This window comes from Megachile rotundata, chromosome 6 (assembly GCF_050947335.1).
Source record: "Megachile rotundata isolate GNS110a chromosome 6, iyMegRotu1, whole genome shotgun sequence".
Taxonomy (NCBI): domain Eukaryota; kingdom Metazoa; phylum Arthropoda; class Insecta; order Hymenoptera; family Megachilidae; genus Megachile; species Megachile rotundata.
Window position 1 is genome coordinate 18067970 of NC_134988.1, and position 24567 is coordinate 18092536.

The 24567-nt window shown below is 42.4% G+C and overlaps 3 protein-coding genes across 9 annotated transcripts in view; 1 reads left to right on the plus strand and 2 right to left on the minus strand.

The window, feature by feature from the left end:
* The window catches only part of GckIII (Germinal centre kinase III), a 73341-nt gene extending 57646 nt beyond the window's left edge, over window positions 1-15695 (minus strand). Inside the window, exon 1 of one of the 2 annotated variants that reach the window (XM_012287413.2) lies at window positions 14557-15695. Coding sequence is in view for 1 of the 2 variants with exons in the window: in XM_076532961.1 (XP_076389076.1) it covers window positions 14557-14571 (15 nt within the window). In the remaining variant the exon portion in view is untranslated. The remainder of the gene's footprint in view (window positions 1-14556) is intronic. The other variant, XM_076532961.1, reaches the window with a different exon arrangement.
* A 151-nt stretch (window positions 15696-15846) lies between these two features.
* Arglu1 (Arginine and glutamate rich 1) lies at window positions 15847-21608 on the plus strand. Of its 3 annotated transcripts, XR_001096256.2 has the most exons (7): window positions 15847-16187; window positions 16482-16625; window positions 16916-16963; window positions 17232-17457; window positions 20178-20261; window positions 20328-20975; window positions 21061-21608. XR_001096256.2 is itself a non-coding variant. In XM_003704276.3 (6 exons), exons 1-6 carry the CDS (start codon window positions 16045-16047, stop codon window positions 20490-20492), a joined length of 810 nt encoding a protein of 269 aa, XP_003704324.1. In that variant the 5' UTR covers window positions 15847-16044; the 3' UTR covers window positions 20493-21608. The 3 variants fall into 3 exon arrangements, 2 of the variants coding, with proteins under 2 accessions (XP_003704324.1, XP_012142807.1); XM_003704276.3 differs by having other exon boundaries at window positions 20328-21608; XM_012287417.2 differs by lacking the exon at window positions 16916-16963 and having other exon boundaries at window positions 20328-21608.
* On the minus strand, window positions 19723-24422 carry LOC105662724 (tubulin glycylase 3A-like). Of its 4 annotated transcripts, none has more exons than XM_076532958.1 (11): window positions 24198-24422; window positions 23694-24096; window positions 23502-23635; window positions 23337-23429; window positions 23201-23265; window positions 22886-23024; window positions 22614-22827; window positions 22466-22556; window positions 22218-22388; window positions 21901-22157; window positions 19723-21826 (listed from the first exon to the last, which is right to left on the minus strand). In XM_076532958.1, the coding sequence occupies exons 1-11, from the start codon at window positions 24420-24422 to the stop codon at window positions 21663-21665; spliced, it is 1956 nt and encodes a 651-aa protein (XP_076389073.1). In that variant the 3' UTR covers window positions 19723-21662. The 4 variants fall into 4 exon arrangements, with proteins under 4 accessions (XP_076389073.1, XP_076389071.1, XP_076389072.1 ...); XM_076532956.1 differs by having other exon boundaries at window positions 22472-22556; window positions 23090-23265; XM_076532957.1 differs by having other exon boundaries at window positions 19723-21817; window positions 23090-23265.
* Window positions 24423-24567: the final 145 nt, after the last annotated feature.

Here is a 24567-nt window from a genome sequence, read left to right on the forward strand (position 1 = left end):
AAATTTTATACGGTAGTACGAACGTGAATAATTTAGTTTTTATTTATACGAAGTTGTAGATACTAAAACCGTAGATATATTTTTTCGAAATGATCTTCATCTCCGAAGAAGGAGTTAATATGTGCACTTTTTTTAGTGGTTTCTTATTTTGAGCGATTCAATCATCGACGAGTCGAAACTTTTTTAATCGAAAACAATTAGAGGCATGGTTTATCTTGGTGATCGGACAAAGTCGAGCTCCAATTAGCACGGCAGAACGCGTCGGTTAAAAATTACAGTCCGAAATGCGCGTGCACCGACAAAACGTATTATATTACCGAACGATTTCGAGCAACAGAGAGAACTTTTCCACCGCGTTTCCGCCTGTTAGTTTGCGTTACAGGTTTTTGGCCGCATCTGTCGCGCAATTAATACTTTTAATCAAGCACACGGGAAAAATATGACCGCTATTTATGCGTCCCGCAAACAGCGTACGCCTGTACGACGATTAAAATTCATGGTGGCCTCGTCCGCGTGTAACAATGAAAATGGGAAACGGCGTCGACACGTTCGCGATCGTGTCGACATTCTTTTCCCGAACGCATCGGAATATAAAACGAACAAATTATTCGTCAACTTTTAACTAACAATTACGAATCAAAGACACGAAGGCAGAGACGTTTCTTCCAAGTTCTACAGAGATTGAAGTTATTTCAATTAAATTATCTCGGCGCGATCCACGCGAAACGATTGATTCGATTATCGATAAAACGAAACGGATAAAGTACCACGTTAAAGTACCTTACGAGCGAAAAAATCGAGTAAGTCGTCTTTAAAGCGGTCCTAGAAAAATTGCTACGGCTCTTAGTCGTTTGGATAAGAAGATTTCAAGATTTGAATGCTCGTCGCGGAACGACCCGAGACATTTCCTACTAAATATTCATCAATTGGAGTTTCAACGGATTTAAAGTAAACGATTATACGTTGAAGCTTCGGAATCCGACCAGAACCGAATAACACTGGATTATCGGATATTTTCGACGGTCGCTCTGTATCTTTTAATTACGAATATTTGGAACCGAGAGACTGTAGTTTCGATAACGACCTCGACAAATTCGATCTTCCGGACGTCCATATTTAAATATCTCATCGAATACTATGAATAGAATTATACGTTCGATAGAGAGAGATCGCTCGAGCAATTTGATCGCGTCTGTCTTGACGGAGAAGTCGACAGCACGTGCCAAGCAACGACGATTTTCAACGAAAACGAAGAAACAAAATAACCCCCGATGTTCTTTTTTCAGGAAATCAGGAGAGTTAATGGTCCCGTGGACCTCTATCGACTGCGATAAATTGCAGTTACAGATAAGGAAGCCTTATCGAAACGGTAGAAAACGAAACAAGAGAGGTGTGCTTGTGCGAAAGCGAATCAACGCCTGGAACAAATTTAATATCCCCTTTGAGGGACACGTTAGCGTGAACGGAAACTTAATTGAACAAGAATTGTACGGCTACAGTTTCCTTTGATTGCGATAACGTCCCGAAGAAGCGGACGACTTTATTGGATATCGAGTGGCAATTTTTATCCGATCTCGCTCCCAAGCTGGCTTTTAATTAATTTACGTTGAAAAATGTCGCTACAAGATTCGCAATAAAACCACGATGTCTTGTTATCTACGGAAGCTCGAAAGCCCCTGTTTGATGTTTGTCCTTGGCTCCGGCTCGAGCCAATCGATCCCTTCGTCGAAACTATTTGATTAGGGATCGTCTTAATTAAAGGCGTTCACCCTCTAATTCCCTCCTATCGCTTTATCTTGCCATTCAAAGTCGCCGGTTCATTGAGACGAGCGTCGAGGTATCAAGGCTTATCGCTCGAATCTTGCTGCCTTTAATTAGAAATCTCTCTCTCTCTCTCCGCCTTTCTCTGGACGGGTGTATTTCGGCGAAACTGCGCGACCGTTAATTACGTTTTTCAGAGTGTCGTCGAACAGACGGTTACGATATCACGTACGAAACGTTCTGACGGGAGTCGGTATAACCGCGATGCAGGAAATTGGCCGTGAGATTGAACGTTAATCCTTAATTCGTTCGGGAAGCTATCGTTTCGAAATAGATTTTATTAGATCGTCGAGCAACCGGAGCCAATCGAATCCGCGTACCGATTCTCCTGACGGGATAATTACGTATTTACGCGATAGCGCGTGTATTTTCGTCGATGCACCGATATCGATTTTCAAGTAGCACTCCCTTGGCGAGAGACTATGCGCTATTTTGGACGATGCGACGTAAGGTAGCTTTGCATCTTTCAGATTGCTTTAAGAGACCATTTTTCCCTCGTCAATGTTTCCCCGCTAATTAGCAGGTTAATGCCCCGAGCGAGAAATAGAAGGGATTTCCGTATCCGAAGCAAAGTACGATTGTGTCGACGCAGACTAGGCAGGAGGGTAAGTACACCTACCCCAGAGTGTGGAATACGTATTCCTTCGGTTGTTACCCCTGGCCATCGACCGTCTGCGGGCCGTGTGTCCTGGGGCAAGGACCTCCGCTTCTCGTATATCCTGGGAACCGTTCGAACGTCGAGACGTTCTGGGAAATACGATAGAAAAACTGCGTCGCATCCTTTGGAATTTAAACCGGAGGCAATGAAATATATTTTATTTTTCCCTCGAGATTTTCCCCATAAATATCAGACGATCCTTAACGCGCCACGATGCGACGACCGTGAAATATTTTAGACTGCCGGAAACGCTAGCGCGTCGACGACAGGACTTGGACTTACGCTCACGGCTCTCCGTTGCCCATAGGATTTCAAATTTCTAACCAGCACTGACGAGTTCGAGTTTGAAATTTGAAATCCAATTACAGAGGACCACGAGTCGAAATCCCGTGCGTCTCCGGCCTTCCGGATGAATCCTACAGAGAGCATGCATGCTTCGAGGAGTATCTGGAGATAACAGGATTTAGACCGATGGCTCTCTCTTCCCGACAAAACTTAAAGTTTCGAATTCGAACTAAGAATTTCGTGACTTAGAAATTATTCGTTTTGTATGGAAGTAATTCACGGTGCTCTCCAAAATCTATCCAGAACGTCGACGACGAGGTTCTGGGTTCTGGAGCTTGACTTTGCAAACGACTGACTTCCGAAAATGTACATATACGTCTTCGTATCGAAAGGTTAACGCATCCTTGATCGATGCACCATCGGATTTAGAATTCCGAACGCGTCAGGAGTACGGTTACGTCTTCGTCGCGTAATCCAATTCACGAAACGGGCTTTACCGTAATGCACGTGTACGAACAACTTACGTAAGCACAAGCGCACCAGCGAGCTCTTAATATCGACGAAGATGAGGGGAGGTCGCTGGTTGACAGAATGCAGTTGAAACCCAATTCAAACGCATTAACGTGACTTATTGCAGCGCGGCAGTTAGAATCGCGGTGGCTGCGTGATAAGGCAAGATCGATCGTTCTCTCTTCCTCTGTTTCTTCCACTTCTATCGATTCGTGTCTAACGACAGATAAATCGACCGCGTGATAACGCGTAAAGGCCGATCAATTAACTCTGACCCCGATTAACTTCGATCGTTATCATCGTTACAGAAAACTATAGCACACGTTACTGCTCGTAAGTATCGGTAATTGAACATGATCGTACATTTCCCGTAGCAACGCGATTCAATTTCATTTCCAGGAAATACTCGAATCCACCCAGCTTATTGTTGCATTAAATAATCTCGATACAAATCACGACTCAAACAAACTGCGAATTTCATGCATATCATTCGCTGCCCGAACATCGTTATCCTCCGTACGTGTTATTCCACGTTCTCTCCGGATTTTCAGGAAGAACCGTTGTCCGTGACGTATCCGAATGCTTCTGCAAACTCGAGAGTTTTCAGAATTTCACGGCTCGAGTCGTCACGGATAATATTGTTTCAAGCTTTCGGATGTAAGTCGTATCCAAGAGGAAACCGTGATCAACGTTTTGCCAACGCTTCGGTCAAGTTGATGGAGGGTCCGAGGATACATCGGTTTTGATACCGCGCGTCCTCGGACCCCTGCTGCAACGGGTTTTACCTTGAAATCATCGACAATGTTTGCATCGACGCTATTTGATCGACGTTGCATATTTATGGACACATTGAAATCAACGCTGAACGTTTTGCGGTATTGTATTCGTCGATACCACTTCGCTGACATTGAATTTCAGAAACATTGTGTACCTACATGGTACACAGCAATGAAATAATATCGACGATTAACGAGGAAACGATTGGAACATCGATAAACGTTCGGTGTCGATAAACGCGGAGTGTCGATCAAAGTCGACAACGATGAAACGTCGATGAAAAGATTATCGGTGATTTCATGATAAGCCGATGCAATTAATTCCCATACCAGCAAATCGTCGAGAACGTTTCCTTTCTGAAAGCGATTTACGTCAGCCGATCGCGAACCAATTTCTATAAGTTTTTATTTGTTTCCTTAAAAACGTCAAACGTTACTATCGAACCAGACGATGGACCATTTCCATTCCGGTTCAACGTCAGGTACGATCGATGTTCGCAGGATAACGGATAGGAACCACTCGTCGATTTACAAGTGGCAGTCGTGGAAAGCTTTTCCCAAAAGCATAATGGATTTTTTCCCCGTTTCTCGCGAAACCGATAAAACTACAAAATGGCAACGCGACGGTAGCAATAAACCAGTTCTCGAAGCATGGGAGCAACGGTATCCATCCTCTTGTAAAATTTCCTTATAGTGGCGAGCACCTCTATAGACACCTGCTTCAGTGTCATTGGCTCGGGATAACAGGAATATTTAACGCGCGTCTCCGCTGATTATGAATACCTCTCGATCGCTATGCGGAAAACAATTCTCGAGGAATCATTTCGCAATTACGAATTTATTAAATTCGTGAGCTGTTCGAAACTCTTCGATCCGGAACAACGAGATAAATGTTGCTTGAAAGAAAATAACGCAACGTATCCCAGTCTCTATATTCGTAACTACGCTTTTACTTTTACATTCCCGAGGAAAGAAATTTCGGTCGGTTAATCGTGCTGTTACAGTATTCGGATTCCCCCGAAGAATGTCCAGAAAAGTGGAACGCGTTAGAAAGCAACACGGAACAGAATGTTTTAGGGAATCTACGCGCGAATTCGTCTTTGTAAACGTCGACGTCGACGCGAAACGTGTGCCTCTGTCGAACAAAAAGTCTCCATTCGTTTTGACTGCCGAACGATACAAACGGAAAGTACATTGCGAGACTTACGCTTTTCGAGGCTCGTTCGAATCTCGACTCTTTAAAAATCGCATATTATGCGATAGCCGCAATAAGATTTCTAAAGTTGACATCTCGTTATAGGTAATTCAACGGTGGTATTTCTCGATCGACGGTCGCCTTTCGACGACGTATATGTACGTCGTTTACAACTAAAGGATTAATACCCGTGGATGGTTCGAAACTGCTCTTTCGACGCTCGGTCGAGCGCGCAGAAGAAAATATTTGTAAACCTCGCGTCTAGAGAGTTTCAGCCTGCAGGTATCGCGATTATGATAATCCGGTCGATGGCTCGGAAAACCGTAAAGGAAAACACGATAAAGACTAGTGGCGAGTTTCTAACGGCGCGACTTAATTACGTAGCACGAATACGGCAAATGGATAAACGTTCGATCCCTGGAATCGATAAGGATAATTAAGAGTCGATGACTTTGGCTTTGGCGCGTTCAGCCGCGACAGGGGATCTGAAAGCAACGCGAAGGAAAAGAAGAGAAACGGAGGGAGGGTAGGGAAAAAAAAACGGAAAAGTTCAACTGCAAAGTAAGAGTACCAAAGGAGTATCAAACGAGGTGAATAAAATAAAGATGACGAAGTTTGCGAAGAAAATCCAGGGACGAGAATCCCGTAAAAGAAAATCAAAAGAGCCAAGGGGAGTAGCAAATTTCTTCTTGGTTCCTAATGAGACAATCTTCTTTCAAGAACACCACAAAAGATTTTAAAGGCATACAACGACGAGCCGACATTTTTTATGCAGAATTAATTACAAATTTCGTCCGCGACAAACGGTCTCGCGATTCTCGTCGTCATCGAATCGAGCCAGATGACAACCGACGGATAAAAGCAAGAACTGACCGATTTCGAAAACGTGAGAAGTATTTTCGAGCACAATCGAACCTTCGCTAAATGGATTCGAAACTTCCACGAGGTCAAGAATTGACTCCGATTGTCGAGTACGTACGAAACCTGATGCCACATCTGCTGTAGCGATAGAATATTCGATGAGTTTCCTAGAAACCGTGTTCTATGCAACGAATATCGTTGCAAATGATCCTTTAGGAACGTTGTTCCATATTCGAAAGCCAGGTTGCGACTACATCGTAATTAGCAATTCTGGCCAACACAATGCACCCATCGAAATCCGCGCCAATCAAGCGTCATTGAAAATCTGTCAATCGCACGCGTGGCTAGGTGTGCACCTTTGACGGGAACCATTCGAATCGCATACGAAAACCGGCTCGTAACAGACACTGGTAGCTTGTGTCGCGCCGAAATTACCATAGAAACAAGAAATCAGCGTCCCTGAATCAGCAGAGAATCGAAATCGTCGGGACACGATTTTCTCGTGAAATTCCGTGAAATAAACGCGATGGAAATCGAACGATCTCGAGCAAGGGACAGTAAGATGGAATTAACGAGAGTCAAGATAAATGTTTCATAAGGCACAATTTCAAGCGTCTCGATAAATTATGGACGTATTCTGATGGCTGGCAGAGAATCGACGTCTGATCGAGAAATGCCCGGAGTCTCGGTCGCGTCGTCTTATTCTCGAGATCTTCGACGAGAGCGGTACCTTTCCCGACGTTTCAGAAATGGGTGAGAGAAGCAAGGAAGGAATTCCATTATCCCAGAGGCTGCATCCAGCGAGTTGTTGGCCCGGCATCGGGCTAGTTCCTTCCTTCCTTCTTCCTTCCTTCCTTCCCAACCCTTCTCTCGAGTCTCGTGGCGAGAACGCAACCCCACTGTTCGGAATACCTCATTTCCTTTGTCCGCGTCTTTCTCACGACCCTCGCGCGATTCCTAGTCTCTGGTACACGGCTCTACCCGCTCCCGCAGCCTACGACTCCTGCAAAGGGAATTGGTCGGCGCCAATGTCAGAAACTCGGTAAATTGCGCGTCCAAGTTTTACGAGATTAGAGTCTAGCGTCGATTTCCTCCTCTTTCGAAATATTCAATTTTCCTGGACGAGAGAATCGAACGCGATTCGTACATTCAATTATCGAGCTGGCTAACTCGTTCCTGGATCGATACGTTTGAAAACCCTGCGGAGCCCACTTCTTTCGAGTATAATTGCCCTTCGATGAATTCTTCAACGGCTCAACCCGGGGTTGCATTTTACTTTCGAGGGTTCTTCGATCGGATCGCGTTATCCTTTGTCCGCTATTCAAAGCCACGTTTATCGGGGGATTCGATCGATGTCCTGTGTGTCTTCGTACAAAAGATATCGATCGCGTCGAAAGCCGAACAGTTCCAAGTATTTCGGCCGAAATTGGGGTCAATACCTCTTTTCTCTTAGCCTATTCAGAAAAGACGGGTCAAGCCGACACCTCGAAACGCTGTGTTTTAGGAGGGACAAGTGGAGCATAGACGCGGACGATAAATCGATATTGAACGTTTCGACGATACAGTAGCTGCGACACCGAGCGAGAAGATGCATAATATTATTCTTCGGCGCTTCCACTCGTACGTTCCAGTTATCACAGTCGATAACTTCTTATCGATAAACGAATAATAATGTATTAATCGCGTACATATAAATTCGCTGTTCACGGCAAAGGAGCGAAAACATTTTTGGATCCCGTTCAAGCGATATCGATTCGAAGGCGAGATGAAAGCGCCCGACTCGTGCGACGATAAATCGCGAAGTCAAAATAAACATCGCGAAAACTTACATCGATCCCTCGTGCGCTCGGAACTTCTCTTCTTCTCTTCTCGGTTCTCTGCTTTACGTTTCAAACTTTTGTCAGCTCGTGCTCTCCAGCGCTTCGCGCACACGTCTCTCGAACACTTTTCTTGGATCGTGCTTTCTTTACCGACGTTACAACTACTTTCGAGTTTCGCGGCAAGAGGGATATCTCGAAGCTAAGAAGTTTCGGCTGCTATAAAGCAAATGCGACTTTCGAAATAGCTGGAAATTACAGGACGGAGATCAAGGAGCTAACAATGCACGGAAACGATCGTAGTTTCGTTAACTTTTAATCGATTTATACGCTTGGAAACATTGAATCGTTCGGAGTAACGGTGCAGGAGGAGCACAAATTTTATAAAACGTGTCTATATATTCTCCGAAACGGGTGGGAGGCTTCACCACCTGCTATAACCAAGCAACTGTTTTCGTTACATTTACCTCGAATCGAGTCAGCACGAATACCTGTCCGAGGCATCCGAAGGCTTCGCCGCAAATAGAGTCAAGTTTTTTCCGGATTAGACGAAGAGTTCCATCTCGATTCTTCGTAGACGCAACGCATCACCGCGGAATCGGAATTTCCTTTCACCGTGTACGAAAACCAGTTGTGCAAGAGACTTTTTCGTTGCACCCCGACACTCGACGTGTCTCCTTTGCTTGTCTATTACATAACTGTCTCGTTATCAGGACCGGTAATTTTCGAGCAGATAAACGAACTCGATAAAGCAATTAAGAAACGAAACGAACGGCGCGAAAATGTCGCGGTAGCTTATTTTCCTTTGATCGAGCAGAAATATCATTTTTAATCGGCCGAGTTAACGACTAGGTTAATCGTACTTCCAGGAAATTTGGTAAATCGTTTGCCATGGATCAACGAGCAAACAACCCGGTAGCCGTCACCGTGTCTTTTAATTAATTTTTCTCGAATCACGTGGACTTTGGAGCCACGAGGCAGCAGTAGCTCGAGTTTCTGACTCGTAAAAAGGAGAACCTGTTTCTCGGAGACAGGAAAACTGGATCCCCGTGACACCAGGAGTAACGTTTCCTGCCTGTGAAACTGAGAAACACGTTCTCCTGACCTGTCACGACTGCCTTCCTGAGAAAGCAGCGTGAGCTAGCAGAATCGTATTTACGCGCGACGCTACACTTCGTTAAAACAATTTACTTAATCATCGTTTAGCTTGACACGGTCGGAATTCCCGAGAAAAACGTTTCATCGAAATCCCTCTAACCGATCGTTCGTCATTTCCTAGAAACACCGTCGTCTACTAGTCATCATTACCTAATTAATCCAACGTCTTAACGAAGTTCCGCGGGCTCGAAATTAGTACCGTGCTGGTGAGCGGTAGTTGCATCGAAACTTCCTACTTCGATGTACGATGATAAATGAACGTTACCGGTTCAAAGTACGTGATTTTCCAAAGACTCGTAACCTTGAGTTACCAAAAATGGTACGCTCTTGGAAATCTCAACGTAGGGAAAACTTATGACGAGTTTAAGTAGAACGCAAAGATAACGTAAGGCGCCCTTTCTCTAGTATGTTCTCCCAACTCGGGGCCAACTACGATACCGTCCGAGTGTGTGCAGGGAAATTCCTGGTAGGAAAATCTCGCTTTTGCGACGTGCTGTACGAGCTTCCGTTAAGCACACGAAGCCGCCGCGTTATCACCTATGCGGTGCTCAAGAACACGAGCACAGGAACACGAGAGCTCGCAAGCCGGGTACCCGGGTGCACCGGTGCAAGCAAGGGGTGCACGCATGTAAATACACCTGTACAACCTCGAAGATTACAGGCACGAACACGGACACCGGCACGAAGCGTGTATACGAAAGGGTGGACGAGCACGAAGCTATTACTCGCTTTACGAGAGGGTAACACGCTGCCGACGTTTACGGTCGAACGAAACCCACCGAATGCAGCGTCGCGATAAATTCCCGCGCGCCTTGTTCCGATCCACCAAAGTTTCTGTGGAAAATACGATACCTGGGGGAGAAAACGGTCGACGCGGAGTTCAGGCCAGCAACGACTTCTGCGCTACGAAATCGACGATATCTTTCGGAAATGACTCGAACAAAGCTTTCGTCGTCTGCGAACGACACGGCCAGAAAACGGATAATTAAAGCACCGTTGTGTGTTTCTAGCGCCGAGGTTACCCACGCGGACTGGGAATTATGGTAACACTTGTTGTTGGAATAACCCGGCTACGCTGCCACGCTATTCCTCATTTGTAAATTATTCGAAGGCGACTCGCGAGGATTATCGTTACCGAGTTCACTCGTGATTCGTGAAAATTTCAACGGCAACGCGAATTTGCAGCCAGCTAATCTCTTGATCCAGAGTTCCTGGATTTTCTTCGAGAAACTGCTTGGTCATCGATAATCGAATACGTACTCGTTCAGTGCCACGGTGGTAACACCACGGAAGCGTGCATATTTCTATCGTATATCGCGCGTATAAATATTTCCACGGCAAAGACCAGTTCGGCGATGTTTTATCGTTCCAGGCAGAATAATGGAATCGCCATTATTCAGCGATTACGACTGGTTTCGGTTTGGCAGCGGTGCCAATTTTTAACGGCGTTTTCCAACACGTATTCGCGCGCTACGAGGAACGTACTCTCTTCTTCGCTGCGACGCATATTTTATCGAAAATAAAATGGACAACGGCCAAGTACCGAGAGTACGGAGACGACTCGTAAACTCGGTGCCTCGTTGTATCCTTCTCCGTACCTTTATGACGCCGTGATCAACGATTCGGATTCGCGAAAGGTACCGCGAACGAGAAGACCTCGATAAATTTCAATTTCACCGCGCGGATAATAATTTTCGTCGACGATCGTTCGAATCTTGTTGCTGTTTCTCCGGCCGTTTTAACGTATCGATTCGTTGAGTCGAGAGATATCGAAACGACGAAAAAAATCGCGAAAAAAAGAGAACGTTCGTTCTCGAACCACGATAGTTTTTAATTTACCCGGAAGCAGAGATTACACCTGGAAACAGAGCACAATGGCGCATTGTCCACGGACAAGCGTCGGCTTTAATCACGGATGTACCCGCCTTTGTCGATTTCCATAGTTCAATCCTATACGTTGTCTATGGTGTTCGCCCACGGTTTTTGGAACGTCGGTGCATCTAATACGCATTTGTCCGCGGGTACTTAACGTCGCGCGGCGAGAAACAGATAAGCAACCACTCCGCATCGAGGCCACGATCAAACAATGTCTATTGTGCAACGCGAACGATACCTAACAACGACTATCTGTTCAAGCTGATATCTCTATTACAGAAATGAATATCACCGGTATTCGCGCGATGGACAGAACTCTCCGAGTCTGCTAGCACTGGTAAATTCGGTTATCCTTGACACCCACCGATCGTCAATAAGATCGTATATACATATGCTTTCGAAGAGTGGGCGCTTATGTACCTACATAGAGCGTACATTTACCTAGTCCTTCGAAAAAAAAACCGCTCGAAAGATCCGTTCGCGTGCGAAGTTTGATGAAAACATCACGCGCTTACGTTCCCATGGATACAAGATCACGTCACGACATCGCCTCTTAAACAATAATAATATTGCGAAAGATTTGCCAAGATTAACCTTACCGATCTATGCGCGATATCCACGCGACGAGTCTTAATGTAACCTGATTTCCACCCACGCGATCGATCGCTTATAACGCGAAGCAGCCGAGAAAAGTGCGATCATCGAAAGTTTATCGTCTCGATCGCCCACGTAGTAACGGTACATCAATAAGAACGTACAAGGTACAGGTTACAGGAGCGTATCGCCAACACCTCCGAACGTTCCCGCGTTGATCAAATTTACGGGAAACAACGCGGTGATAACCGTACACGTACATTCGAGTCGCGAGGCCAGGCTTTCCGGTCTACGACAAGAACAACAACATTGATAACGCTACGTTCCAACGTACGTACACGCATATGGCGCTATATCGGTTCGCGAACAACGGGTTTCTAGTTTTCATAATTGCCAGCTAGACAGTGGTTACCGTAAATGAGATTTCCCTGTAAACTCACGGCCGCTTTTCCCATAAGTATTAATTGGTTTCGCGTGGGAAGTATTCCATAGAGGAAGCTATCGTTGAATGGAACATCAGCCAAGGCACTACGATATTTAGAATTTGAAAGTCTTCTATTCGGCGAATGTAAATTCACCGAAAGTTTATTGAAGATTGATCGAAGGACCAAGAAGAGGATAACGGCGACTCGATAGGATGCTCGAAAGTTTCGAGAAACAAGCAAAGCAAGGATTCGATGCTCGAAGAATCTGACCGGAAACGAATGTAAGCGTTAACGTGGAAGCGCAAAGAATCCGAAGACTCGATACGGGAGAAAGAAGCCGTATGATCGTGGATAAACGAGTGGGTGCAATGGAAGGGAGAAGGACGATGGAATCCCACCCTGGCTACTCGTACATATTCCATCTCGATCGATATGACCTCGGGTAGCAGGTGCCTTTGTTCGTAAAGGGCTACCCCGCTTTTACTCCTTTTTTTCTATACGGACGTTCACACTTCGCTTGACGTCCCTTCGTTCCCTCGATCACAGGTGCAACGTGGCTTGCTTTCAATTTTTAATGAGACGACCACGAATCTTCTATGCCGAAGCGAGCCGAAACGACCAAGAAAGAAAGATATACCCGAAAGGTGAATGCCAGGCTAATCTCGTATAATTTGCTCGCGACGAATATCGCGTAGAAAAACGTTGCATGAGAGTTGAACGTTTTGCAAATATTACCGTTCATTCGGTCGCAATGCTTTCGCCGATATTGAATGCAACGCGATAAACTAGAGAATGCTAGATTCAGCGGAGGAAAATTGCAGCGAACAATAGGTGTAGCGTTACGAAGATTAATGGCAAACATCGCCGTGTCCTTTCATTAATTTCTCGTTTAAAGGACGCGCGTGGAGCGGATGAATGATCTACGCGTAGTAAGCCTGCGCTCGTATACGTAAGCGTACACACGCAACACCGTAGTAGCGCGCTTTAGTGCCACAGGCAAAATATACAAACGCTCGTCTCCCTACTTCTTTCATAAGCTGCGACTAAATAACAACGATTAGGCTCTTAACTATCCGCTTTAATCCCAACGATACGCTCGCTTGCTTTTCAATTAAATATCCTTTGTCCGAGCGTTCATCGTCGAATTAATCAAAAATATCGAGCAAATCGAAAAATTATTAGTACGATTTGTTTACTCGTGATAAAACTATGTTTCTCCTTGTTCTATGCGAGTCGCCCTGTATTGCGTCTCCGTCGAAAAAATCGTCAATCATGTTACGCGATACGAGCGCGCATCGAACGAAATCTGATCGCGGTGTATTAATTACTGGCCAGTGTTCTTTTTATTCGACGACTAACAGTTGGCAGAAATAAAGTAGACTATTACGATAAAGGGTAACCCAGAGTGCGCGGTTGCAACGACCAAGCAACGTGCGTCATCGTCGACGATAAGCTCGCGATAGATAATCTTCAGCCTTAAACTATTCGACGAAACAGCGATTAGATACTGTGCCTATTTACCATACGTATACGATTTTTTTCAACACCGGCTACAATATCGGTCTCTTTCAATTTCGCTCCGCAAAATCGTGGGTGTTCAAGGCATTAGACGCACGCACCATTTCTGGCATATCAACTTACTCCCGAATGGAGTACATTGAAACATTTTTTCATTTTGTTTCTCGTCCGTGTCGTAGAAACACGATATCTCGTGTGTCTTTATGGGATACGGTTACGCAATATCGTTACGAGGAAACGTTACAGAAGCAGGCAATCAGCGATAGTCACGGTGCACACGTAGACACGAATCCTTACCTCGCCTGGCCCGCTTTACTATCACGTAATTGTTTACAAAATCATGCTATAAGCGTAATCTCCCGTGAGGGGACACGTGTCACTGTTTCTCTGAACGAAATGGGAGACCTGTCGTCGTTCGCAAATGCAACGTATCGTTGAAACTAAAAGCATGCACCTTCCGCAGACTGTAAACATCGTTCGTCGCGATTCATAAATACGCTTCGGAGTATCGCGAAATGGTCGCGATTAAAGACTCGCCGAACGCGACTAAACTAACTTAGGTATAAGTTATTCTTAAGGACACGCAACGACACCGTCGAACAACGATGGATCGATGGTTGCACCGATTACGGAAACGTTCCGGCGCACAGGCGATAGTAAATTATCGGTCGAGATAAAGCGTACGCGTCTCGTATCGCGTGAAAAATGCAGGGCCGTTCAATGGCAACGTAAGCGTCATCGAAGGACAATTGGATCGGTCCGATTTCGACGCGTCTCGTTGGACGGAGCGGGCAACGATAAAAGAGCACGACGTGCCTCGAGAGGAATGAGACGAGAGAAACGCGCGTTCCTCCGGATAGACGGAGAAAGAAAGGATGAGAATGAAGAGATGCGAGAGTAGGGGGATAGGAGGGAGAGTTGATAACGTGCCAGCTGTGCGCAGGAACGGAGGTTAGGTTAGAATTGGCGTTTGGGGGTCGCGAGGTCAGCCCACGGGATCGAACGACCGAACGGGATAGCGGATAGCGGATAGCAGATATAGCGGTACGCCGATGAAACTTACCTCGTTGAAGGCCATCTTCTTCGTTATGCTTCCGGACTCGCGGCTGCTTCCGGCACCTCCTTGCCCCACCGCTCCTGTCGAAGGGTATCGTCTCCCGGAGCCGCCGGACTAGTTGTTCCAGCAGCAGCTGATCTCGCCTGTCCAGAAATCCAGGGGAGGACGAGAGCGCATCGAAGCCGCGAAAAACGCCACTCGCGGCACACCGAACACGAACACGAAGTCGACCACGACGACAGCGACGACGGCGACGACGACGACGACGACGACGACACTCGCGACCGACCTGTCTCGCAACCCTCCGCGACACACATACGTCACGGAAGATACGACCGTACACCTTGGCGGGGGATCACCGACGAGAACACTTTCGATCGACTTGCACGCGATCCCTCACGCGATTAGCATCCCCCTGCCGAGCGAGTTGCCCTAGCGAGGATAATCTGGCATTCCTCAGGTGGGCACCGACAGCACCTTCGCCGACGTTCGAAATACCGCTGCGGCTTTACCGGCTATCCTGCCTTACGGTTATCGCGACGCGTTACCAGCCGGCCAAACTTTTACGATTATCGTGTACCGATCGCCACGACCTACTCGATTGCCCGTAACCGTTTCTCGCACTGTTTTTTTCACGTATTTATATCCGTCGCAGAACTATCCGCAAACAGAGGAGCGCCATCTTGATTTCTGCTGTCGCGGAACGAGTCGAATGAGATGCGCGCGACGCCGATACAGCTGTGAAAGGGTGCCACTGCCACAGACGACCGCGGTTTTTCGGAACACACGCGACGCGACCACTTTTCAGGCACGGTTCTCGTTTTCTCGCGCCACATCCTTACTTTTTTCTCCCTCTTTTGCCGATCCTACCTGTTTTTACGCTATCATTGTTAATCGGAGTTACTGTTAACTTTTATTTTCTTTCCGTTTCAGCGAATTTAGCTTGTTTCGAAAACACGGATAGACGTAAATTTCAAACTTCCCACTCGATCATACTTGACTGTAATGATTATCGAAACGTAACTCGAATCGTACGATCCTGGTATCGTTCGCTCATTGGTCGAATACGAAATGAGGCAATTTTACCGTAGAATTTGAAAGTGAAATTTTACCTAACAAAATGTTGTACCAAGTCGAACGATCGAGTAATTTGTGTCTGTAAAAATAAAGAAGATGTTTCTATTGAATGAGTAGCATAGTTTTCATAAAAAATACCTGTCCTTTTCCCACAGTTTTCTGTAAAGAATGATCTCGACAAACAAAAGTACTTCGAACTCGCACGCCATCTCAGACGAAACTAAAAAATGGCCGTCAAAGCTGCGGTATAAGTCAGTGGTGCAGTATACGCGTTTAGGAGTGACCAGTTTATTGTTGCATCTCGGTATTCGCTTAGTGTTCGTTTATATTTATACGCAGTTGCGTCTTTCGTTTGTAATATATTCTCTATTTCGCGCGTGATTCGTTTAAAAAAAAAAAACGGTAGAACTCATTAAAATGGGCCGTTCAAGATCCAGGACGAAATCTCCTAGCAGGCGGCGTCATAAGAGTAAGCATTCGAGGAAACGTTCAAAGTCACGAGAGAAACACTCGAATAACAAGTACTCTGACAAACCAAAAGAACGCAGTTCGAAGTCAAGGTAATTTGTTCTATTTTGTTGTCGAACGTGCATATTGAAATTATTTCGTTCGGCTGAGTTCTCCGCCATTTTGCCATGCGCTCGATAGGAGAGAATTTTTTATGTTTTCTTATACATGTTATGTGTTGTTAGAAGTTACGACTTGCATCGTTATATGTACTTACTGCGCCGTAAATCATCAATTTTCTATTAATAAATGTTTCAGTTCCATTTAACGGTTCGATATACTATTTACGATGTTGGTTTAGAAACTGTTTTCAATTAGATTCAGTTTAAGTGTTTCTATTTGTGTAGGAAACGATCGCATTCTGCGTCTTCTAGTTCAGGATCAGATGTTTCGGACGATGTGCACATTGTCAGTCATAAGAAACGTTCTTATAGAGACAGGGATCGTAAAATGGACGAAGTAGAGAGGTTGGCAGAAATGGAGCGACAAAGGTAATTTATAAAATCTTTTTATCCATTTGAGATTCGTTAACTTTTGTCAAACATTTGTATCAGGAATGTTTCGATGTTGCATTTTCAATGAATCGAGTAAAAGATTAGTTCAGAGTTCTAGTACATTTGGATAGTATATTCTTCTTTTTTATATCGGATAATTGCTTATCATGCTCTAATCTATGATGTGTTTTATTTTTCTTATTTATTAAGTAATATAGTATATCTTTTACTTTATGTGCTTCAGTTCCATTGGTATACGTTTTTTTTATTTATAATTATGTTGTCAGGAAAAAGAAAGAATTATCGAACAAAATCTTCACCACGAGCGCAGTTGGGTAAGACCGTATAACTATTTCATGGTGGTGGTTTTATTATTTCACGTTTGTATATAGCTAAACATTTATTACTTTGATAAACTATATTTTGTAATTTTTGTTAAATAAATATGTATAAAGACTTACCGATTCCTTATCATTCTTTTTGTCTACTTACGGAGAATTAATATTTTACACCATCGTGTTTGCAACACTGTTAAAATAAACTCTGTTAAAATGTTTGCTACTCTTGTAGCATTAGAACAACAAAATATTTATATGGTTACAGAAGGCAACGCGAGGTGGAACAAAAAATGGTAGAAGAAGAAGCAGCCAAACGTATCGAAGAACTAGTGCAGAAAAGGGTGGAAGAAGAGTTAGAAAAACGTAAGGAAGAGATAGAAGCCGAAGTACAAAGGAGAGTAGAAGAAGCTAAAAGGGCTATGGAGCGTCAAATGATGGAGGAAATGGAATGGAGACAAGCAAAGCTTCGTGAGGAGGAGAAACGAAGAGAGGTAAGACCAATCCAGAGAAACATTGGCCAGTGTTAGCCCAAGCGCTGTTACGATCAATAGGACAGAAGTCTGGTGCTCTATCCTCGCATTATTTTTATATGTAAATAAGCACTCTATTTTGGTGGAAGCAAAGTTATATAATGCGAATCGAATATATTACGGAAGAAGTAAATTTTATAATTAATTTTAATAGCTTGATTGACTGGTAAGGTACACCTCGATTCCAGTGTTTACAAAACGTTGAACAAAGACTAGGACATTGTATGTTTGTGTGTGCAGCATAAAAAAAACTTAGAAAATTCTAATTGGACATTCCAGAAGTTGTTGAAATATTATTAGTTGGACATATATATATTATGACAACTAACAAGCGTGATCATAGTGTTATGTTAAGCGTGTATTTCGCGATCACAGCGTTTGGGCTTGAAGCATTGTGGTTGATGATTACGATAAAAGTGTTATTAAAAAGCCACAGTGCTTCGATTTCCCAGCATCCACTGAGGTCGCGTTGTTGGGAATGAATACTTTCTTTTGTGAGACAAATTTTGCTATCATAGGCGCATGTATCGATTATTTATGAACAGAATATTGTATTTGTACCATGTATATACTTATATATTTGTACAACATTAATACCTTTCATCACACGATATTTTACGATTGACAGTCGTATTCAGAATTGGAAGAATTGCGTTCGAACGTATTCACCGCGTTTTTGCTCGCAATTTTTACGATCGGTATACCTGTCAATCCAGCAGACCTAATTATTTGTCAGTCTAATTTATATCCGCGTATGCGAATGTCCACATAATCGCATCGTTCAGTTTTTAAAGAGTAGAGAAAGAAGCATCCGAATAATTAAAGTTAGTGATCCCAAACTTTGTAACTTGCTAAGAAGAAAAAACTAATCGCTAATTTGAAATAAAGTTATTTTTCTATTAAACTATAGGAAAATGAATATTTTTCCCTGAACAGTTTTTGCTGTCAGTGAATCTATAGACTTACGAAGTTATCGAATTTTTCTACTAGATTTCTTGAATTTTAGGTTTAAAGGTTGTTTGCACAATTCTTTTATTTTTAATTTTATTCGTGCACCATTAACGTTAATAAGTTTCTAATAACGATTAAAAATTAGACTTTACCCTTTTTTTGGCAGATACATACTGTTTTTCGGAGTACGAACGTTTTAATCTTTCTTTCTTTTGATAATCATAAAATATTATTAGGGAAACGAGTAGTCGAACGAAATGAAATAATAGAATCGTTAATAATTTTAATAATAATGAAGAACATTTATTTTGTCCCGTAACTTCACATTCTCGGCTCTAATAACAGCTTTAACAATATTAAATGAGTTACAAAAATGGGGTCCTGTTATTTGATCCAGTTGGCTAAGATTTAAATTAAATATTTTCAAACTGATTTCAATTGTTTTTTTATATATATGTGCTTCGTCTTTCTTCAAATACAAGTAGGAACTTTCTTCTACGATGTCTTTTCTGTACGAGTACAATTACTTATTATCACCCTCGGGAAATTAGCACGTTCCGGTCAAATGGACAGCGACCCTAATTACAAAGTTGACCATACTTTTATCCTTATTACTTTGCACATTGAGTTTGCACTGAATATGTGAACAAGTTTGGGCGAAAAATTAATTAGAAAGGGTGACGTGTAGACCTTAAAGGGCAGAATTAGAATCCCATAGCAACAAAGCACGACCTAGCAATATATAGGTCACCTTCCTTACTGACTACCAACAGAAGATGCCGGTTTTTTACTCACTGCTGAGTGATTGTCGATGAAGAAGGCATCCCCTACGTGCTGGCGTGAGCTTCATTCAGGTATTATCCAATTTATATATTCATAATTTCATTTTATACCAATATTATTATTATCATCATTCTTTGTTTCAAACACTATGTATCGGAAAAAGACAATACTAGGGATTATTTTAGATTTGCTAAATATTTATACCTGGGACACAACGCATTTCGTCGACAGGTCGGGCGGATGGCACCACTCGTTCGTAAATATGTTGTTTTTTTTTTGTTTTATGTTTTAACAAGTCGAAGAGACGTGAATAGCCATTATAATTCCTTCTTTTTTGCATTGTAAAAAGAATTAGAATACAGTTATATATATACGTGTTTGACTTTCTTTCTTAATTTCGATAAAGTACTCACACCTTTTCTGCATTTAGAGTTTCTTTTGCACTTAACAGAGTCACTTGACGCGTTCGCGTTTATGAACAGAAAATTATAGTTTTTCGTGCGTTCTCTGTCTTTTTTTTCTTTCTTTTTTTTTTCTTTTGCATGCACAGTGAACTGATTCAGAAGCATAATTCACGTTTTTTCACTTTCAAGTGGCATCCTAAGTCGTCGTATTTCCATCTGGGGAATCTGACTATAAAACAGCATTCGCTGGAAAACTAAGAGAGGAGTTCGTTTGATCCAAACGAAGGAAAAATGGGTTTACATGCGTCCTCCGTTGCTTTTTGCTGAACAAGCCATCCATTTAATTCATTCAAACTCGACCTTAAAATTATCATGTTATTCCCGATATGAATCTTTCCCACATGAAAGAAGGTTCTTAGGATGTATAACACACTAGGCTGTTGACAATAGCGGCACTATGATTTTGGACATGAACAGTGTAACAACAAACTGGTGAGCGACATCATCATTACTTCGTGTAAATAGATTCCATTGTCGTTGTAGGAGGAAGAGCGGAAGAAGCGCGAGGAACTAGAGAGGATCATGGAGGAAAACAACAGAAAAATAGAAGAAGCTCAGAAGAAACTGGTAGGTCGATGGACGGAGTCGTGTACGAGCAATCTTGGCGACATTAATAACATTTCCTTTCGTTAGGCTGAGGAAAGATTGGCCATGGTCGAACAGCAACGTTTGATGGAAGAGGAAAGGCAGAGAATGAGAAAAGAACATGAGAAACGTGTTAAGGAGGAACAAAAGAAAATCCTCGGGAAGAACAACTCGAGGCCTAAATTGTCCTTTACCCTAAAGCCAGTTACGTGAGTCTGTATCATTTCGAGCAGTTTTACATGTGATTTTTATACAACTTGTCGATATTTGGAATCATTTGTATTCCAATGGAACAATTTAAAAGCTGCGCGTACATAGAGGTACATCAATTGATGCAGCAACAAGATCCAAAGCTCACGCAAATCTATACGAAACGATCATCGAAATTTGGCAACGTTTGAATTCGTTTGTTCGATTATGATGGTCGATACACGCGTCACAATTGAATAATTAATTCTACGCTTTGCCAGGTTTCGATGTTCGATACAGATGGGATCTTAATCTTGTTCGAGAGACCAACACCCGTGCCAAAATACAGACAAGCACCTTCTTCACGCCGGGACATAAATAGTACCAGTATTCATCCTGACATATGTTGAAAATTATCTTTCTTTTTTTTTTTAAATACATACAACGCGTTACCAAGCAGGTATGCTTGATCTGTTTCTGGCAGAAAGTGTGGTCTAGTCTAGTTAGGTACGTTTTACAGATTGCAAATGCAATTTTCACGATACTACCGTTTCTCTGTAATTGTACTATACAGAAAATAATTTTATTTCAGTTAGATATATTAAAGAAACACGAATCGTATTAAAAGTATTCGTATTTCGAGATCGATGGCAGTTGGTAACTTTGAGACGGTCATATTATTAACACGACCAAGTAGATTTTGTAATTAAACGCAAATGCATAAATGAATTTTCTACCAAAATAGATAGTTATGAGCATCTGTAATACGAAATACACGAACCAGTTACGAGGCAATAGTAAACGGAGAACTACTCTCTTTCTTTTGTTTCCTTTTTCTTTTTTAGAATATTAACCGAAAATTATTACGGATCGTTCATACATTACAGAACTCGTTTGAATAAGAACAAGATAAATATTCTTTTTTAATCGAAACCAAAGTAACAAATGGTATAAAAGAAAATGACACGTTAAATGGATCATTTTGTACGTGTAAAAACGTATGAATGCAACCGTGAACGAGTATGTCTTGTATGCAATCGTGTATAGATGTGTATTAATATAACGAAAAAAAACACTTGTTCGTATAGGATTGTATACTCGCAACATTGTTACTTGTAAAATAAACATGTTTTTATTACATTCCCTATCATCTTATTTTCTCCATCGTATTATAAGTGTCTTGTATGGTGAAGTTTATGGTTTTCGGGACGAACCTTGAGTCGTAAATAAAGCCTTGCCTCGAATTCCAAGGCACGCAGCTTTCCCAAAAGCGTGACCATGAAATGGATTGCGTTGCTTGAAAATACACTCGAACTTACCGCGAGTAGCCTTCTTATTTTTACGTCGATCTATAATCACTTTCAAAGACATAAATTTTAAGTTTGTCGTGTTCTCGTGATGATAAAATAAAATTTAAAATATAAACGATCACCTTTCATTGCATCCTCTATTACTTCCGGATAAAGTTTTTCCGTGACCGTACTACTAGGTGGATGAAGTCGAGGATTCGTATTGATTTCGATCAACCAAACCGACAGGTCATCCATTATTAAAAAATCAGCGCCGTACAATTGAAAGCTGTTCTTGCGATTGACCATGTTTTCTTGAGATGCTAGAAGTGCACCTATTAAATTCTGCTTTATGCCTGGTTCGATGAGCATCTCCCATGCCGATTCTCGATCAGTATTTCTGAGAAAGAACACGATAGAATAACCAAGGCTCATCATAAAAGTAGAATTAAATGCATACCTTAGATATTCTTTGAATTTCTGAAGATTCCAATGAAGTTCGTTAGGTATCTGTGCGTTCTGCTTCACTGTTTTTCTATACTTGAGTTGCACGGTTGTATTGCACAGATGAATCGATTCGTGATAGCTCTCGAGCGTAAAATCTTTCGACGCGAAACGAAGCAGAATATCCCTTGAAAATAAGCGATTCAGTAAATAAATCTTAAACAACCGCGTACAAGAGAACGAGAAAAAGATCTTGAAAAGCACTTGTACATCCAAACGATAAGGGGTTGCGTGCTGGTGATCAAGAACCACTGTCGAACGTCCACTTTAGTTTTGTGAACGAGCAGAGGTCGTTCTGGAAACAATTTTAACGTTAAACATTCTGTAAATTACGAGTTTCTTTAAGATATACCTATATACTTCTGTACGACGTATTGCATACATTCCTTCGTGGCTTGATGTATCTTGTTCAGGATTCCCTTTAATGAACTTTTTAAAAGTATACCTCTTCCTAAACTCTTGTCACCTGGTTTCAAGATCCACACGTTCTTCATTCCGTCGATATGACTTTGGGGTTTGCACTGTGTCATTTCCTTCAGAGTGTTATCCGTAAATTGTAAGAGTTCCTGACAAAAGTATCCGATAAAATTAATCTTCGTTTCAATATTCGCATCGGATTCATACTTCGATGTCTATTCCCTCATTCTTTTCCAACGTTTCGTGTCTGTGCAGTAATTGTTCGTGCCATGATAGGAACAAAGCCCAGTCGGAAGGCGATAAGCTCTTGTACCTTTGTCCGTCGATATCTTCGTGTTCACAGACGCTGTAATTCACAATATGATTGTTCATCGAAAGAATTGAAATTATTCATTGGAACGTCGTTGCAACCTTATATATTCCGCGCATCGTTCCAGAGCGAACAAAATCGCCTTTATAGGAACAGTACCGCTCGAAGACCAGGCATTATTTGGTCCAGCGATGTTGGCCAAAAATACGAACCACTTGAGAATCCCCATGCATGCGGTGATGTAGAAATCTTGTACGAATTCCTCGATCTGAACGGCCTGCGTAAATGCAAGACACGTTTGCTCGGCAACCGTTCAATGCAAGCGATTTAACGAGTACTCTTACGAACCTGATAAACGTTATAGCATCGGGGAAACTGAATATTCGATACACCGGCTTCGTAAAACCAGGAAACATTTTCCAAGTTATTGCACATGTCTACCTGAATGTATTGAAACGTTTGTATATCAATTTTTAGCTTAAAACTCGGTGAAAAATCAGTTACAGCAGAAACCTTTGAGGTGAAGTAGCACCCTGAAAATTTATTAACTATGGTCTTTTCGTCCGTTCTGGCAGCTACTTTTTTGTTCGTGTACCATATGAAATCCGCCGGATAACGTAAGAACTTTTCAATAGTCTCGATACCAGCTATAACAATTATTTTCGTCATTTTCGATATTAGTCGTTGGAATTTCTATTTAGTAACCTTCAGACATTTCCGAAGACGTCGAGAATAATCTCCTGATGAATCTTTTCTCTATCCAGCCTCTTCTACCTAAAGGCTTCCTCAGCACCGGGAAATTGCCATAAATCACGAAAATTTTGTGTTCGTTCACTGCCTTTGTCAACACTTTTAATATAAAATTAACCTTTGCCTCTTCGTTAGTGAGGAGCTTCAGATAGTCCCTTATGATGACCCTGCCTTGTGCTTGTTCGTTTTCTTTCTCGTATTCTTTCAACAGATCGTCCAAATCGTCGCGATTGCAAAGAATCTCGACGTTCGCTGTTTTCACCGGTTCTTGGATCGTTTGAGAATTCATGTTCGTGTCTGACAATTTCCAAGCGAATTCTTGGTTTCCTTTGGTTGCCTTTACGTCTTTTAGATTTATCTTGCGGAAAATGCAGTGAAATGGTGTAAATGTTTTGGAACGCTTTATAGCGTCGATGAAATTCTCTTGCTTAATCAGTAAAATGAAAGTTGTTCTCGTACCTGCCAACCGTGACAGTGCTTTTTAATCATACAGTCTGCGGAAGTTAAAGTGATTTGCCATTTTCGTGTGTTGATAATGTTCAAGTTTTTCAAGCTTTCCAAATCGTATTTTTCCTCGTTTTCTGATATTTCGTCATGGTTAGAATCTGGAATTGATTCTTGACTTTTGAATAATTCCTGATTTTCCAGGTAAACTGTCCAACCACAATTCTTTATTTGTCTCATCTTGCAGACATACAATTAACCATGAATTTATATATTTTAACATTTTAACCGCGTCCGTGTATTTTACATTTTAATTTCTCTTATGAATATCCGAACCTGACTTCGTTGACAATCGATTAGTACGTTTCGATTTCTCGATACTGCT